Source organism: Triturus cristatus, chromosome 10 (assembly GCF_964204655.1).
Source record: "Triturus cristatus chromosome 10, aTriCri1.1, whole genome shotgun sequence".
Classification (NCBI taxonomy): Eukaryota; Metazoa; Chordata; class Amphibia; order Caudata; family Salamandridae; genus Triturus; species Triturus cristatus.
The window spans coordinates 41,424,995-41,443,819 of NC_140593.1; the positions used below are offsets into that span (position 1 = coordinate 41,424,995).

The 18,825-nt window shown below is 42.6% G+C and overlaps 1 protein-coding gene across 4 annotated transcripts in view; it reads right to left on the bottom strand.

Moving 5' to 3' along the window:
* Positions 1-18,825, bottom strand: part of FUNDC2 (FUN14 domain containing 2) — a 76,889-nt gene that overhangs the window by 39,369 nt on the left and 18,695 nt on the right. For all 4 annotated transcript variants that reach the window (XM_085630366.1, XM_085630363.1, XM_085630365.1 and 1 more), the window contains exon 2: positions 17,597-17,747. In XM_085630366.1, coding sequence (XP_085486492.1) covers positions 17,597-17,747 — 151 coding nt within the window. The remainder of the gene's footprint in view (positions 1-17,596; positions 17,748-18,825) is intronic.

An 18,825-nucleotide genomic window follows, 5' to 3' on the forward strand; every position in this document is an offset into this window, starting at 1 on the left:
GTCGTTTATGCCAAGTACCCAGCTTTTCTTTGCTGCCAAATTCACTTCAACTGCTCCGTTTACTTGTCATGTTTCCTTCAATCATCTTCTCCTTGTGGCCCTAAAGACGGTGACTTGTGAGACTGGACCCTCACCATTGTGATGAGCAAACCGTTGAACACTAGGGCATCCAGCCTGCAAGCAGAATCACTCTATGCTTCTTCAGCACACGCATAACAACTTGGCTTTTTACTGCCACGGGTGGCAGTCAGTGTGACGCCTCCAAAGAGAACTATCCCAATTAGAAGAGATAATCTTCATCTACCATCATTAAGCTCGAAGTAAGAATTATTCTTTTTGTTCTGATAGTACCCAGGGGCTTTTGTCCGATGAGGTTATGAATTACATAGCTATACTATTTTTGTTTTGCAGAAAATACAAAACCAGCCTTGATTTTATATCTTTCTGTGTGATTGTTCTAGATCCATAGAACCATCTTCCTGTCGATTGCAGACCAATCTAAAGGTGAGACCCCCACGTCCAAACTTGGCTGAACAAGTATACTGTAAAACTTGCGTTATTAACCATCATCTGAGTTATTAAATTATTTTTAAATATAGTTTATAACTCAAATGTTAATTATTTTTATAACAGTATTGAATTAAAATCCAGATTAGAAGCAGGACGCATCGACTCCTACTACCCGGGAAGCAAAGGCTTAGGGTTATAAGGAAAATCCACCGCCACCTTAGAAAGGTGAGGCCTGCCTTTTTTTAAAATAATGATCTCACCAGAGTATAGTAACTGGTCACATACTGCTAGTGATAGTAGGTTGAATGTGGATCCTAGAGTTGTAAGGATATGTGGAGGAGTGAGTACAAATGGGTACCACGAATTGCGTAACAATTTATTGTTGTAGTATTATGAATTAACATCACGTTGAGGATGTAAAACTGTTTAGAAACCTATACAACATAATTTCCCAACTGGGTCTCTATCGTAAACATGATGAATCTTTGATTGTATGATGTATAAATTCTATCATCGCGTGCCCTGCAGGGAAAATGTTGTACTAAGGTTGTCTAGAACATTATGTTATTCTATTTTAATTTACGCTATTTCCTTGTTTGCTGATTGTTATTTGTGTTTTATCTAACAGGTTTTTTAATTGATCACACGCATATCATTTGTTCGAGAGTCCAAAAAGTATTTTATTGTCTTGAAAAAGATGGTGTAATAAGAGTCCATCGAAAAGCGTCGACGTCTTATTGAAAAGTATAAAATCCGTAAAGTGGCTCGGCCAAAGAGTATTCTATGAACTGAACAGTACCAGGCACTAGCTCGGAAAAAAAAATTCCTTACGGATGTGTACGTTGTTTATGACAGAGTGTTGTTGTCTTGTGATTTCTACTCTCCCTTTTATTTACAGTGTTGGTTTTTAAACGTGTAACTATGAGTTGTTCAAATGTTGTCATAATTGTGTGGAAAGGCATCAATGATATTATGTAAAACTGTCTTCATTTTAAACTATGCATTTTAGGTTATTTTTTTAACTAATAAGTCAATTTGTACTTTTCTACAATCGGAGTTGTCATTATTATCTGAAAGGGATATATGGTCTCACTTCTGGCTGTGAGTGACTGGGAATGAATGGAATAGTTCGAATATATGAGACATAGGATTATATTTTCTCCAAAGGAAAACGTTCTGCGATACTTGTGTATAATACCCTATTCCTTTGGATAGTAAGGGGTTCCTCTTATTTTTGAATATCCTTTTTAGCAAGGCCATAACATTTTTATCCAGAGGGTGACCCACAGCGCCAGCAGCCTCTCCCGGAATGCCTTTCCCACATATTGAACAAAGAGATGCCTGTTAGACCTGAACTCCGTCGAATTAGAAGCAGACTGCCCGAGGAGGGTCCAGCCGATGCACCCTCGCCTCTTTGCTGTGATGGAGTGAAGGGTAAAAACTGGGGAATGTAAATAGACTGCTTCATATGAAATGGGGTAACCACCTTGGACAGGAAAGTTGCTTTAAGGTTCCCAGAGAGGCACATTAAAAGGAGAAGGTGCGAACATGTATGTTATCCCATGCAAACTGATCCAGAAGACAACTTGGAGCCGAGACATCAGCATTGTCACCTTTACCTGTGCCCACTGCACGAGCTTGCTGAAATAAAGAAAGAAAACCTCAAAGTATTTGAAAGGCGTGCTTTCATGGGATCCACACACTGGTTTAAACGTCAGTTAATAAGGTGGTTCCACCTTCCGACATACAGTGACTTCTTCGAGCTGACAGAATAACGACAACAACCTCCTGTGGCAAGCGAAAGAAGGCGAGCTGTCCGCAGCTCAAACTCCAGCATGAAAGTGGAGCCTTGGGAGGATGGGTGGGGTGTAGATCTTTCCCCTGGGAGAGGATATCCACTCAGAGTGGTAACCGAAGTGTGGAAATATGGATTTTTCTGATCAGTTATGTCCCCTATCTTGGACCCCAACGGTTTCATGTATAAATCACAAGTACATGTATGTTCCCTCCAGTTCCAGTTATGAAGACGCAAACACATGTGCGTCCACCGTCAACATGTCCTCTGTCAGATCCGCCATGAATAGGCCGGATATTCCATTCCTAAGTATGAAAGGCCACCGGCTTTATATGGTTCACTTATGCCATTTTACAGTCCAGGCAAGTAGGCCCTGATTCTGTCATCAAACTCTTCTTGCCTTCTGCCTCTGAAAGCTCCAGTCTGAGCCTGCATCTGTGACCATGAACTTTGTCTCACTCTCTGCGCGGCTCACGAAGCCTGACATCAGCCTATTCTCTGCCAAAAACTGTATTTCACCTTCGAAATTATCTGCTCCGTTCCCTGCCCAATGCATTCCTGTCTAGTAGTTTAAGTAAACATTCTTCCAGCTACCGAGCAAAGGGCCCGGCTTCTCTGTCTTTATGCAAGTAATTCATAGCCCTGTTACCATGGAATATTCCTACCCCCTCGCATTTAGTGTAGACACTTAGACGCTTGTACACGCACTAGTCAGTATAGTCAGTATAGAATAAGGTTCTATCCTAAGAGACCTTTCTTTTTGGATAACACAGTTCTTTAAACATAGGATGTTAGATATGATTTGGGATTAGGTTGACATAACCCCAGACTTTTGTCTCCACATGTAGAGCTAAATGTCAAGTCCCTTTCTCCCTCTAGCCCCACGTCAGTCACACGTCATGCGACTGCGCACGCATCTCTGCCAAATATTTCTGCTGACATTGCAGGATTCTCCAGGTATCCACCCACACATGACAAATTACCCATTATCATCAAGTGGACGCCAACATGGACGCCCACCTTCACGCCTACTTACACGCCCACATGCTCTTATCTCATTCTCTCTTGCTCTTTTGCTTACGTACAATTGAGAAATGTATATATACTGTACTCTGTGAATAATGTTTTGAGAATATTGAGAATACTTTTGAGCCCCTTTCCAGATCCAATTTTGGTGATGGAAATATTCTCCCTTTGACTCGAGTTATTGGAATAAATCCCTTTATGAACCTGATACCACAGACTCAGCCTCTTGCTTTATGCATGATCTTATTGATATTATGAAATTATGAGAGCGTGATATTTTATTTACCACATAATGGCGCCCGAATAGTTTAATCTCTTTCCCCACACGCCGGAGATGAAGGTCCAGTTTTGCCCCCTTCCATAGCCGTGATGGACTTCAAGCGCGCACGTCGCGGGTCTTCCCGCCAACTCCCTCAGGCCAATGAAGGGGACAGACTGCGACCAGGCATCCATACGAGGCGGTGAGGAACGCAGATTGTCCTACCCAGAGCCCACCTGCGAGAGAGCTGTGTCCGAGGTATACAGAGGCCCACCAGGTTTTCGAAGTCCCGACGTCCAGAGGGTCCGATGTCCGCAGTTTTCCGAAGTTGTCGAGTCGAGTCCAGTTCAGCTCCGTTGCGAGGCCTTCCGTTCCGAGCTACCCGGTGAGTACCATTGCCGGGGAGGCGTTCTGACGTGCACATAGGTTGTGCCGGTCAAGACGGGTTTGGGTACACAAATCCGGTCTGCACTGTTTCAGCAGTGTATCTGTACTGTTTAGCAGTATATCTAGTATATCAAGTATATAAATTCAGAATAATTCAGTTAATGCCGAGTATTATGTTTAAGTGATTAAGTTTTCCTTAGATCGTCATCATCATCGTTGCTCAGTTAAATGTTAAATGTTAAATGTTTTAAATACGTCCTGCATATTGTGGTGTGAATGAATGTTCATTATCGTGTTTATTGTATTAAGTTTGTTCAAGATCAAGTATCAGATCAGTTCTCAATATGCCGCTCTTTTCGAAATTAAGACAGATCACAACTAGAAAAGGGGTACTCGAAGAAGCTGTTCCCATTCCACCTAGGGACACTCCAGGGTACTTTATGTATCATAAGCATGGCCTAGATGCCGTATTATTTCTTGATTTATGGGTGAACTACACCAAGGATTTACCAGAAAGTCAGAGGTGGCCCGCAGTTGGGACATGGGATGCAGATTGCATCATGAGAGTAGAAGAAGAATTATGGAAAAAGATAGCCGGACAGTAACAGAAAGACGTCATTGATTTATGGCGAAAAGAATCGTATAGACGTAGGGAAAAAGCACGTAGACAGGAAGAGAAGAGTAAGGAGAATTCAAATAAAGTTCGAGAAAATATGTTAGTTGAGGAAGGTATCCGAGTAAAAGCAGAACAAGTAGATGGACAACGAAACACTCTTATGAAAGAGTAATTTTTGAAAAGTTTAGCTTGGAAAAAAAAAAAAAATAAATAAAAAAAAAAAAAAAAAGAATTGTGGGTATTTCGAATTTGCAAATTGTTCAAGAATACAGGTTTGTGTTCTTGGTGGTCCAGTGAGCCAATGTGCTGGGTCAAGTCGGTGAGATTATGACCCCCTGAGTGCAAATTGTATGTAAAAATAATTTTTCAATTGAGCGAATTATTGCAGTTTTTATGGAATTGAGTAGTCTTTTTGTCTTTGACAGCTTCAGAGTGAGGAGAAGGTGGGGGCTGTGTAGAGCAGTATGTGATACAGAAATCGGAGACAGATTCTGACCTTGTAGCCAGTGTAGGTGGGGGCCGGTGAGAGGAGCAGAACAGAGGCACTGCTTAGAAAGCTTCTCTGACATCGCATCTGTGTAATGCCTGCAGCCGGAACAACAAAAAAAAGTTGGCTGGCAGCCCAGGCTCAGGCCGCGCTGAGGGGCTATTTTTAGCTTCTCTGATAAGACAGGGCAGCTGAGAAATGTAAGTCGAGAAAGATTCCCTTGGTCTATTCTGTGTTAAACCAGTGCCCCGAGGAAATGTCTATGGAGAAGATTTGTTTTATTTTTTAGCAATTGTTATATTGCTTCTGGCCAGAAAGTAAAATGTTGCTCTTGCTTGGAATTTTAAGGGCTATGTGCCTATATAAAAACGATTTTCAAATTCAGACATTTTTGAATTGTGGCCACAAGCTGCCACCAGTTGCATTGGATAAATGTTCCAGTGGTTAAAAGTCTGTGAGGAGAGATGAGAGGTGCGTCTTCGTCTGGGACATTAGGGTACATTGTGTTGACGAAGATGCATAGCTCATTTTTATAAAAGAAAACAAACAGGTTCGTGTGTTCTTCGTTTTTGATTATTATTGCTGATTCTGTTTTTATAAAAGAAAACAAACAGGTTCGTGTGTTCTTCGTTTTTGATTATTATTGCTGATTCTGTGTGTCAGACTTGACACGGTGATTTCAGATGGGGGTGTATAGGGCAGGTAAATGAATTATTGATTATAAGCCTGACAAATTAAGCAGGCCAGAATGTTCGCCTCTGAGCTGTAGGTACTGTAATTGCGCATCGCTGCTCATTTATATATGTTAGTGCAATTGTCTATGCTTTCTGTGCTTGGTATACTGATGGCTTGGCATATGTATTTTATATATGTTTTGTTTTTGTGTTGTATTGACCAGTCTGTTTAGCGTTTAGTACCAAGTTCTCCTGTGCAAGTACAGAGATAGTCGTGACGACGGCGATCTTTGCACAGCGCTTGGCTGGAACTTGTTCACAATTACTAAATTTCACAGACGTGATATTACCTTTATCATGCTGTCAAAATAGCAGACAACACGTTATCCGTGTATGTCTAATTGGTGTTGGAGATGAATGAAATAAAAGGAAAAATTATGCAAGACTAAAATATTTTTCACATGACTGCCTTTCTCTTATAGACAGGCAGCCTCGGTCATATGTTTCCAGATTGGACATTAAGGAACAATTATGATCTGTGCACTCGCATCTTAACTCTTGAAGGCCTGTTTTAAATAAGGACTGCCACCACAGAGTGACAAATAAGGCTCGGTATTTAGGGTAATGAGAAAATATTTGACAGGATTTCCTTTTTAAAGTTTGCTTTAGTAAGCTCATTCTTGTAAGTGGTGGCCCCAAAAGTTGACTTGTTTTTAAATTAGGCTATTTATTGTATAGGTGGAAATTATTGCAAAATGACTGATTTCTTTAGCAGATAAATTATTAATTATCAACATTAACAACTGTTCTTAAACTTGGTTTTCCGAATATTTAGGTAATTTAGCATTCCCATTAGGGCCTACTAGCATTAATATTGACTTCAGGTTGGTGTGGGTTCATGTAATAGGGACATTTGCATATGAGATGTCATTTGGCTAGCTTATGAGCTAACACAATGAGGTTTGTACATTAATTTGAAGGATTTCTCGCCGTTTCAAATACGCTGTGTATCTCCTATAATTTTGCTTACGCCCAGTAGCTACACACAGGGATTAATAGTGTTGACAAGACACAGGGTTTGATAGTGTTTGACAGCAGTGAAATCTGTTTCAGATTTCCTCCTGTCAAAAAGGGGGGGAAGGAGGAGAATATTGGCTTTCTGCTGGCCCCTGAGGAGGTTCGCTTCCCGCTAGCCCCTTAAGAAATTAAGCCCCTTAGAAATTAGCCCCCTTAGAAATTAAGCCAAGGAAATAGATATGGTGTTTTCCCCTTTTTCTCATGTTTTATTGTGATCTTTCAGGGGAATTAGTCCAAGCTCCTAATACAGCTTCTACTAAAGTCCTCCCTTGGACACAAGAACACACTGTGGCATTTGAAGAATTAAAGAGAGCTTTATGTCAAGCACCAGTTTTAGCAAACCCTGATTACAACAAATCGTTTATGTTTTTGTGACAGAGCGGGATGGAACAGCACTATCTGTCCTAACACAAGATCATGTAGGAAAACACGAGCCCTGTGCTTATTTTTCTAGTACATTAGACCCAGTAGCACAGGCTTTGCCTGCGTGCCTAAAATCAGTTGCAGCAACGGCCTTAGCCATAAGACAAAGTGACTTGATAGTGCTTGGCCACCCTCTGACAGTACAAGTACCACACGCAGTAGAGGTTCTCTTGAACCGGACACAAACACAACACCTGACTGTAGCTAGACTGACAGGCTATGAGCAAACGTTATTTCAACCACACATAGAGATCAGACGATGCAACATACTGAATCCTGCTACCCTTTTGCCCTCCAGTACAGAAAGCGTTTCACCACACGACTGTGTTGAAGTAATACATACCGTGACTAAACCAAGACAAGACTTGACAGACGTTGCACTCCCAGACCCCGACCTAACACTATATGTTGACGGCTCATGCATGAGGACAGGGGCAGGAGAATTAGTGGCAGCATATGCAGTGACTACTGATACTGTAATAATAGAGACTAAAAGAATAGACATATTGTCAGCACAAGCAGCAGAGCTCATCGCCCTGACACAAGCGTGCATAAGAGCTAAGCACCTGAGAGTAAACATTTACACCGATTCTCTGGCGAGAAAGAGGTTTCTTGACCTCTCATGGGGCCAAGATACAGCATGGCCCCCTTATTCAAGCCCTACTGGAAGCAATACATTTACCAACAGCCATAGCTATCCTAAAATGTAAAGCACATACTAGAGCCACAGATACCATTTCCCAAGGCAATGATCTGGCAGACCGAACTGCTAAACAGACAGCTCAGACCCCACTAGACATGACAAAGTTACAGGTTCAATAAGTGTCCAAAGCCATGACAGTTAGGGATCCTTCCAAGGATGTACAAGACATACAGACACATGCTACTGTAGACGAATTAAAGAAATGATCGGAACAAGGAGGGGTACTGACTGATCAAGGTTGGATGACAAAGGGCAAATCCCCATGGTTTCTTTCTGACTCAATGGTACAAATAATCATAAATACCGCACATAGTCCTGCACACTTAGGAGAGAAAGCAATGATAGATAGCTTACAGAATATATGGTTCAACAAGCACCTGCGTGCAGCAGCGAAACAAAAGGTCAGAACATGTATGATCTGTTGCCAATTCAATCCAGGTAAAGGCATTCCGATGGAACAAGGTGGATTCCATCCACCTGACCACCCTTTTGAAGTGCTCCAAATGGATTATATCCAAATAAACAGATGTAGAGGTTACAAATATGCTCTGGTACTAATGAAGCAGGTGTCCCTTCTGTTAGGGTATACCTGGAAATTCCATTGTGTGCGACATCCTGAAGCAGCAGGCCTTGTAGAAAGACATAATCAGACATTAAAAATGTGCGCAGACAAAGGTATAGACTGGATGATAGCCCTGCCGGTTGCCCTCTTTTACATGCGAATGGTAGCTCATTCTAGAACAGGCTTATCTCCCTATGAAGTGGTCTTTGATAGACCACCAAATATGTGGGCACTCCAATGCCTAAAAGATTACTGATGCTGACAGATTACCTGGCTTCCTTGATGTCTGCACTACTCTCTTGTTGTTCGCAGGTTGCTGCCGCCTTCCCTGACAACACCCAGGTCAAAGAATACTCCATCGCTCCTGGATGGAAGGCGCCAAAGTCAGTGCTCTGGACCACGGGGACGGCCGTTAAAGTCAAAGTGCACCTTCACCACTCTTTTACAAAGGAAAAAGACTTTAAACTTGGATTTTGGATTTTGAACACCATTTTCTAGAGGAGGCTCCCCAGAAGTTTCCACAAAGCTAAAATTTGATCTAAGAAGTCAGAACCCGTTTGATCAATTAAGTCCACTAGGTGGTGAAGCGGTTGAACATGTATTCTGGCTTGCATAAGATCTTGGACAATAATATTGATAAGAAAAAGCAAGATGTGCATCACGATAATATGTATCAGCTTAATACTACATGCTATTTTTCCTCCTATTGCCTCACTCTTATACTCCTCCACTAATGATACCATAAAGCACACATTTAGTGATCTGCCATCCCATGAGCTATCATATCGACTTGCCTTACGCAACAATACCTTTATTCAGATGCTGCACCATTCACATGAGACTAGCAATGCTACAGACTGCTGGGTCTGTGGCCGACTCCCCCCCCTATCAGAACTATAAGGGAGTTTTGCCCCTCTTTCTCTATCCGTTCACACACAATGGCTCCTGTGGAGCATGGTTTAGTTTGATTAATTCCCTAGATTCGAATTCCGCAGTTTATCAAGACAACTGGGTATGGGGAAACCTGAACTTAGTTTTGCTTAAAGTCTGCTACCCTAACAAGGAGGGACTTTCCAAAAAGAACAGGAACTGATCTAAGAAATGAAGTATATGGATTAGGTAATTTTGCACTTAACCTCATGATCCTGAACGTTGAATCTGAAGCTACACCAATCTTGCCCGCCATGTCTGTATTCCCAGTAAAAGGGGAATTATGTATAAGAAAGAATGGCTCCATACACATGGGCCATAGTAAATGCACCACTGTAATAAAATTCAGTGATCAAGGCAAGTCTACATTTAGAGCTTCTCGTCATTCCTACTTTATATGTGGCCAGACCGCATATATACGCCTACCTCTAGATTGGGATGGTACCTGTTACATAGCATTCCTCCTACCACCTGTTTTCCTAGCTCCTCCTGATTATCATAGAAATACTCATTTAGTACACAATAGACAGCAGAGAGATCTCCCAATTGTCGATTACACTGAAACAGCATGGGAAAAATACACAGATTTCAATAAAGGTTTCTTTCCCTATATAGGTACAGTTACCAATAGTAAGCTGATACGTAGATTAACCAGAACCCTTGAAGCAGTAGTGAACGAAACTATTTCCGCCCTAGGCAATTTAACAGAAGAGCAGTCTGCTATGCGGATTGTTGTGCTTCAAAATAGTCTTGTCCTTGACGTTATCCTGGCCGATAGGGGCGGAGCTTGTAGGGTCATCAAATCAAGCTGTTGCATTTTTCATACCAGAAAATTCGCCATCTGTATATAAAGCCATAACTCGCCTTCATAAGATTGTAAGCCAGATACACCAGAATCCAGGCACCTGGACTTGGTCCGGTTGGTTTTGGAGTGTATTATCTACCTTTGGATGGAAGGTCCTATCTTTCCTAGGTATTGGCCTTCTCATACTATTCAGTTGCTGTCTATGTCTACAATGTGGACCAGCGATCTGTGGTCTGTGTGCCACATCGTGCATTCCACATCAAGATTTTCATTCAAGATCCCGGAAGAAGAAAGAAGAACAAATGATGCTATATGAACAGATCAATGGATTAATGAAGATTGATATCTCTTAACGGGCAAGTAGGGGACAAGGAGGGAATGTGGAAATATGGATTTTTCTGATCAGTTATGTCCCCTATCTTGGACCCCAACGGTTTCATGTATAAATCACAAGTACATGTATGTTCCCTCCAGTTCCAGTTATGAAGACGCAAACACATGTGCGTCCACCGTCAACATGTCCTCTGTCAGATCCGCCATGAATAGGCCGGATATTCCATTCCTAAGTATGAAAGGCCACCGGCTTTATATGGTTCACTTATGCCATTTTACAGTCCAGGCAAGTAGGCCCTGATTCTGTCATCAAACTCTTCTTGCCTTCTGCCTCTGAAAGCTCCAGTCTGAGCCTGCATCTGTGACCATGAACTTTGTCTCACTCTCTGCGCGGCTCACGAAGCCTGACATCAGCCTATTCTCTGCCAAAAACTGTATTTCACCTTCGAAATTATCTGCTCCGTTCCCTGCCCAATGCATTCCTGTCTAGTAGTTTAAGTAAACATTCTTCCAGCTACCGAGCAAAGGGCCCGGCTTCTCTGTCTTTATGCAAGTAATTCATAGCCCTGTTACCATGGAATATTCCTACCCCCTCGCATTTAGTGTAGACACTTAGACGCTTGTACACGCACTAGTCAGTATAGTCAGTATAGAATAAGGTTCTATCCTAAGAGACCTTTCTTTTTGGATAACACAGTTCTTTAAACATAGGATGTTAGATATGATTTGGGATTAGGTTGACATAACCCCAGACTTTTGTCTCCACATGTAGAGCTAAATGTCAAGTCCCTTTCTCCCTCTAGCCCCACGTCAGTCACACGTCATGCGACTGCGCACGCATCTCTGCCAAATATTTCTGCTGACATTGCAGGATTCTCCAGGTATCCACCCACACATGACAAATTACCCATTATCATCAAGTGGACGCCCACATGGACGCCCACCTTCACGCCTACTTACACGCCCACATGCTCTTATCTCATTCTCTCTTGCTCTTTTGCTTACGTACAATTGAGAAAGGTATATATACTGTACTCTGTGAATAATGTTTTGAGAATATTGAGAATACTTTTGAGCCCCTTTCCAGATCCAATTTTGGTGATGGAAATATTCTCCCTTTGACTCGAGTTATTGGAATAAATCCCTTTATGAACCTGATACCACAGACTCAGCCTCTTGCTTTATGCATGATCTTATTGATATTATGAAATTATGAGAGCGTGATATTTTATTTACCACAGAAGCAGGGAACATAAGGAGAGTAGCAAAAGACTGCACACCACACCTTCCTTGGCCAGTTCGAAACAATCAGATAACTCAAGCCCAGTCTTGGAATGCGTTAACTGACTCGAGGGATTAAGAATATGCGAGTTCCTGTCTTCCGCACTCTCGTCCCCGTGACAGCTCCCCCATCGTGTCCTGCACCCAGAGGCCGGCTTCCTCCCGGATTTCTGATTGGGGTTCGGAGGATCAGCAATTCCTCCATTTTGTGCTGGTGGTCTATGGGACTGAGACCTGAGTCCACCACCTTGGCGACGTTGATCGGATGCAGAGATCGCCGCTTGCAGATGGTCACTGTCTTGGTTCGCCAGCCTGTCTTTCGCCTTCACAACGATTCCCGCCCCCAAGGGACACCTACAACCTAGTGGCTAGGATGGTCCGTGTGAGACATCCATTTCGCCCCCTTCTTTTGGCCCTCCCTACAGCCAGGGTGCTTCGACGCAGAGTGCGAGGCCGGCCCCAGATGCTGTGGATTCCGCGACCCCGAACGGAGAGGGGGTTTGTTGACATTTACTTTGGAGGGACCCCTGATGTTTACCCTCCTTCATTGCCGGTATGCCTGACTTGGACTTATTTCCAGCTTCTAGCTCAATTCCCCTCCCCCACCACCCTCTATGTTCCTTGCGATTTGTTTGTGTGTGTTTTATTCTCTTGTAACTGATGTAACCAGTGCAACTGTTTATGTACTCCACATCTAAGTAAAGCGCTCGGATACCTCCGGCTCTAGTTAGCGCTATATAAAGCTCTACAAATATATAAAATAAATAAATAAATGCAGAAATATGTAGGAAACCAGAAAATTCCACATCAACCTAAAGGCAAATCCCAAGGCTCCCTGTGGCAGAAACTGGACGACACAGAACTGTAGGCAGAGCACTCACGTGAATGGAGAATAGATCTACCTGAAAGATGATGACAGTGAGCTCCTCCAGATCTATATGCCACTTGGGGACTGCAAGATGATGCAGACTAAGGCTGTCACCACTGGTATTCCAGGTGCCTGGTGACCAGCCAGATTCTGTCCACCTGTGCCCAGGCAGAGTGCCTTAGATCTTTCCAGCAGAGAATATGAGACATCACTTATTCATGCACCACACTGTAGTTGTTGGCTGTTAAGATCTGGACAAATAAGGTCGTGAAAAGAAGGCAGGAAAGCCTGCAGTATCAGGTGAATCGACCTTAGCTCGAGCAAACTGATGTGTAAACCATGCACATCTAGAGATCAGAGGCCTCTGATCTCCAGCGCAATCCCTCAGTGGAGGCGCATATCAGCACTGCGGCTACTACTGACGGTGGGCAAAAGGGCTTCTGTCGAGTACATTTTTCCTCTACTGACTACCAGAGCAGATCCAATGGATGAATTCCAAAGATGTGCAAATATGCATCCTGACATTCAAGAGACACCATCCAGTCTTCTGCTTCCAGGGATCATCACGGCATGCGGGTACTGCACCGGATGGGCATTTTAGCTTTCTGTTCTAGGTCTTTTTTTCAGTGACCCACCAAAGTAGCAAAATGGTCTATCACTGAAATAAACTATTTTTGTTAAAGTGTGGTTAACCCCAACAGAAGAGGCAAATAGTCAATAAAAAGGCACATTTGACAACTCATTAGTAAAAGAGCAAACAGTGATAACTGACCTCAAGATCTATGTTTCACAATGGCTCGAGCACAAACAGTTTCACGTAGTGTCTAGGAGGTTAATTCCGAGCTATCCCTTTGAGTAAAAAGTACAAGGGACACAGTATGGAGGTGGGCCAACATCACCTGACAGTACAAGTGCGGATATCAAGAACCTATTTTTAGTTGCTGCTACACAAACCTCTCAAACTTTTGCATGGCACTGAAAAGTGGCAGAAGCAACTTTCAACCTCTCTGCTAGTGCTCAATGCCCTCTGTATGAGACTTACACCCTTGTATCATCCAAGACATACAAGAGTACCCTGCACGCCACAAAAGCCGTAGCAAAGTATATACAGAGAGGCCATCTATCACCTATGTACTCTATTTTTAAAGTGAAAACGTTGACATTGAAAATGGTCTCCTGGCAGTGCAGAAAACCAAGTACGCACACCAGGAAACCTACACCCAGACAGACATCAAGGGGTGTTGAAGAACCGGATTTTGAGAGTTCTCCTGAAGCAGAGATGGCAGAGCTCTGTCTTCAAATTCATCAGTTGAAAATTCCACAGGCAAGCACCTTGAGAATGGAAGGCAAGCTAAGAAAGTGCTGGCTTTAAAGTGCTTGAAAGATTTTGGGCCATATGCAGGAAGACATTTTTCCATTGACACAGAATGGGCAAAGCCCTTTGATGCATCTGGCCCTTTGCTTCTAACCACGTCTGTTATAAAATAATGGGATAACCCATGAAGGCAATAGGACCTGGGCAGCATATAGTAACAACAGTGTGAGCCTATAGCACACTGCAATACTCAATTTGCCATAGAGGCGAGCGGGAAAATCACATTTAATGCGGTTTCAAATAATTTAAACCAAATTTTATATTTTATATTTCATGGTCATGTATAACAGACATTTTTCAACATTCTGGTTGCTCCGAAGTCGGCGGAAAAAGAGGTATTTATATAATCCATGATGGTCTGTACCACTATCCCCCGCCCTTATCGGCTGATTTAATCACAATTCTATTATTATTCTTTAGTGATTCCAGGGCTTCACTTTCCATTTTGTATATACTGTATCTGACATAGTCCTTCTTGGAGACCACATTCAATGCGTCTCTCAGCACCACCTGCTCAAAAGGGAGTACTTTGTTAGACTTTAGGCAAGATGGGGGGTTGGAGGAGGGATGTTGAAATTCGAAGGTGGTCCAAGTCCTGTTTCGGAAAATTGGCATACTTTCTGAAAAGAATTGATGCAACTCCATTTTCAGATTAAACACACAGACTTTTTGGAATTTATTTCCCCTTGTCACATATGCATTCCAACATTGTGAACAATACAAAGGCATGCTCATCGCAGCCTTGATTTTGGATATTTAAAGGGGACATTGTTTAGCTGAACCCTTGAGACTGGCACAACGTGAGGAGGTAGGCTTCCTCATAAGCTTTTTTTAAATATACATGTTTTGTAGATGCTATTTTTTTTTTCTAATGTCATTATTTTACTACCACAGATTCTATTAGTGAGAATTGTGGACACTCAACCAAGAGAGACGGGTGTATCAAGATTGAACACCTTCCCCCCGCCTATGGTGCTGCTCCACCATTTTAGGTCAGTGGTTAAACCTATATTATTGGCGATGCAAGTGTTTTTAATAGGACCCACTCTATATTTATGGAGTGTCTTTTTTTAGGTTGCCCTATACCAATCACCCCCTATTACCGTCCTGATGAAGACCCGAATACCTTTGCTTAAACTACCTCTTGCAACAGTCGGGTCGAAACGTTAACAGCAATAAAAGCCTGGATTGAGTATAATTATCCATATGAGTTTTGGGCTTTGATTCAGTCATCACCCCTCCGAACAAGGAAGGTAACAGTTGGTTAAGGAACTCTCAGACATACTGTTTTGAGTTTGGCTAATGTGAATGTCTCTCTCATAACCATGGATGTTATTTAAAAAGAATTATGCGGATACTTTTAATGTGTTTTTTCTTTTCTCTTATCATCAGGCACATGAACATCTCTATAAAGACCTCTTTTTCCACCTATTTGGAGCAACCAGAATGTTGAAAAATGTATGTTATACATGCCCTTGAAATATAAACTATAAAATTTGGTTTAAATTACTTGAAACTGCGTTAAGTGTAATCTGCTCAAATTTTCTTTTCCCGCTTGCCTGTACTGCAAATTAAGTATTGCAATTGTCTATAGGACCACACTATTAATTGTACTGTCAACCCACATCAGGGCATCTGGCTGGGTCCAAACTAAGGAGGCATAGTGTGCAAAATAACGATGGACTGGGATGTGGGTCGACTAATTACCAGTGGCGAAACTAATTTAAGCATTCCACCCAAAACTTTTTTGTTTACTGTAGTTTGTTACCTCAAGTGGGATGGGTATGCCCTGGCGTGAGTCCCGTGCACACTTTGTCACTGGAACCAAGCTACACCAGGCTGATGATCCGTAACCAAGGCGAAACAGGTCCCAGGTTGCTTGTCTTCCTGTTTAGGGAGGACATGGCATGGCAGTTTGGGCTGGACTGTTCCCATTTGCACTGGGTCAAGAATGATTTGCATATGGCGGAATTCAAACAGAGGTGGCATGATGTGCAAAATAACAATGGATTGGGATACAGCCAAGTAATTACCAGTGGATGAGATTAAGTCAAGCATTCACCCATCACTTTTTTGTGTACTCTGGGCAATCAGCTCTATATCTCCAAATTTAAAACGTAGGAGTTTTGAGGCAAGGAGAGTCAGCAGCCTTATGGATTCCCATGAACTGCCTCCCTAACAAACCCCCCAGGGCCGGATGAACCCCATCTCCCCAGAGTCTAGTCTCTTACTCAAAGCCACATGCCCCAAGAACTGGCAAACACACAGACCATAGCTCATCCTGCATCCTACAAGCACATACACATCCCTCGTGGTTCAGGCCTCGTCTTGCACAAGCAATCACACCATGGGGCAGTGCACACAAACATGCTCCTCCCTTCACCCACCCACGTGCCCTAAAAAGCCCCAGGTCCCTAATACATAAACACCAATGACAGCCAAGGGGGCATACCAGTACCTTGCCTGCATTACCTCCTCTGACAATTACCACACCCTCCCCATTGTCTTATTCACCATTACATTGCGGGCCTTTACCTTGGGCAAGAAGGAAAATTATTTATATTTTTTTTAATGTAAATAAATAGAAAATAAAATAAAAAAGTAAGTAGCTATTAAAATAAATATACAATGAACCACTGGGATGGGCTGAGACTACGGATAATACCACAGTTAGACTTACAGTTCCATGTCCTTTTATAAAAATTTTAAAAAATGATGTTCATTAAATGAACTCAAATTAATGTAATAATATATTTACCAATGGCTGAGGTAAGGGTTTAATATGAACATTAGTGGTTTTTTGTAATGTTAGTTTAATTTAAATTATATTTTAGTAAGGTAGAGTATTAGAAATCTCTAAATTAAATTTACTTTCATGCCGATTTCATTTTTTTCAATTGTATTGTAGCTTTTCTAGAGCACTCTCCTGCCCCTCCAGGGACCTCAAAGCGGTTTGCGTCTATCAAGTAAATTGCTTCTCCGCTTGTAGTGTATGGGTTGGTCGAAGATGGTGGTGGAGGTGCAGCTAAAAGTGAAGCGTTTTTATGTGTGTGAAGCCCGGAGATTTCCTCCTGGTTTGATGCAGTGCATGTAGCCGCATCTTGCACATGGAGCGGGGTGTCACAGAAGTGTACCCTATAGTTTCACAAGCTGCGTATACAAACCAAGGGACTAGCCTTCCTTGAGGTTGTTGAATCATGATTTTTGGCACTACAAATATAATTAAATATATATAACAGATTAGGGGTAGCAACAGCGCTAGGGTAGATTCTTATTAACTGCAGTATATAATAATTTATTTCTACAAAACACACTGTTGGTGTGAGAATGGGCTGGGAATTAGTGACGAAGTAAAGATCACAAGAAGATGGCATCAAGTGGACGCTAATTTCAATGATAACTATAGGTGGAGGGGGTGATGAGACGAGGAAATGGTAGGAGAGGAAGTGGCATGCGTCGCACAGTCAGTACATGCTCCTTCTTACCATCCTGTGGCACCTCCGATTGCCAGCTGTGTGGCCACAGAGTACTTTTCTGCAATGGGTCCAGAGTTTTGCCCAAAGATCTTGTTCCACCAGCGCTGCCTCTTTGCGTATTCAGCCAGGTCCAAAGCCTCTAATGCCTCTTCTGCAGCCTCTGCAAACAAGGAGGGGGGAATTTAACAATACAAATGCAATCTTTAGAAAAGAGATTAAAAAGGAACCCCAAAATATGGAAGCAAACAACTAGTTCTTGAGGACCCTAACAAGTGGAGGAGCTTACCGTCCCTGCCCTAGCTCTGCACCCCCTTTCCACAATGTTCTCAATGAGTAAACCAAAGAGGGTGAACAGCCTTGTGGTCAAACCTTCATAAGCAGGTGATAAGGCTGCTTACAGTGTCTCCCTAAACACATAAGCGCTGTCTCCGTCCTCCACTCTGACAGAACTAATACATATTAATAACGGTAAAAGAGGAAGGTTTGGGGGTACAGCAAAGACAAGGGACAGGGAGGGGCGGGGTATATTTAAACAATAGCATCTAGTGCAGGTAGGTTCTGTGAAGAACAACTCAGTACAATGCTTATTGACATATTCAGACGACAAGGTGAACCCACACTGGGGACAGCAAATGCCCAGGTGCCAAATCACACCACTAGAAGAGAACAGAGCTGCAAAGGACATATTCGAATCTTGTTGGGTCGGGGAAGCTCTGTCCAACAGGACAAGACCCACCACCAAAGGAGAATTGGACACACTCTGGAGGAAAGCTGTGACTCGCAGGGGAAAGTAGAGTGGCCCACAAGACAAAATCTAATGCCACTGGAGGACAGCTGTGTCCCAAAGGACAAGGCCCATCACCAGAGGAGCACAGGACAAAGTAGAATGCTGCTAGAGGAAAACGGTGCCCACAAGACCCATCACTGAAGGAGCCTAGTGTTGCACAGAAGACATTCCAATTCTATTACAGGACCGGAGGCTTCCGATTATTGCTTCTCTTACTTTACTGTTAAATCACAGCAGCCAATGAAAAAACATTTCAACATAATATAAACTACCTTTCTCGTGATGCTCTTGCACCAATCATGTCCCATCAGACCCTATAGGAGCCATCATCTCCATCCCATGAGCCTCTTTCTTTGCTGCTCACAGCAGGAGATAAGTGCTCTCATTATACCATTCTACCCATTATACATATTTTGCTTTTGGACAGCTATTTCCCAAATGCGTTTGCGCT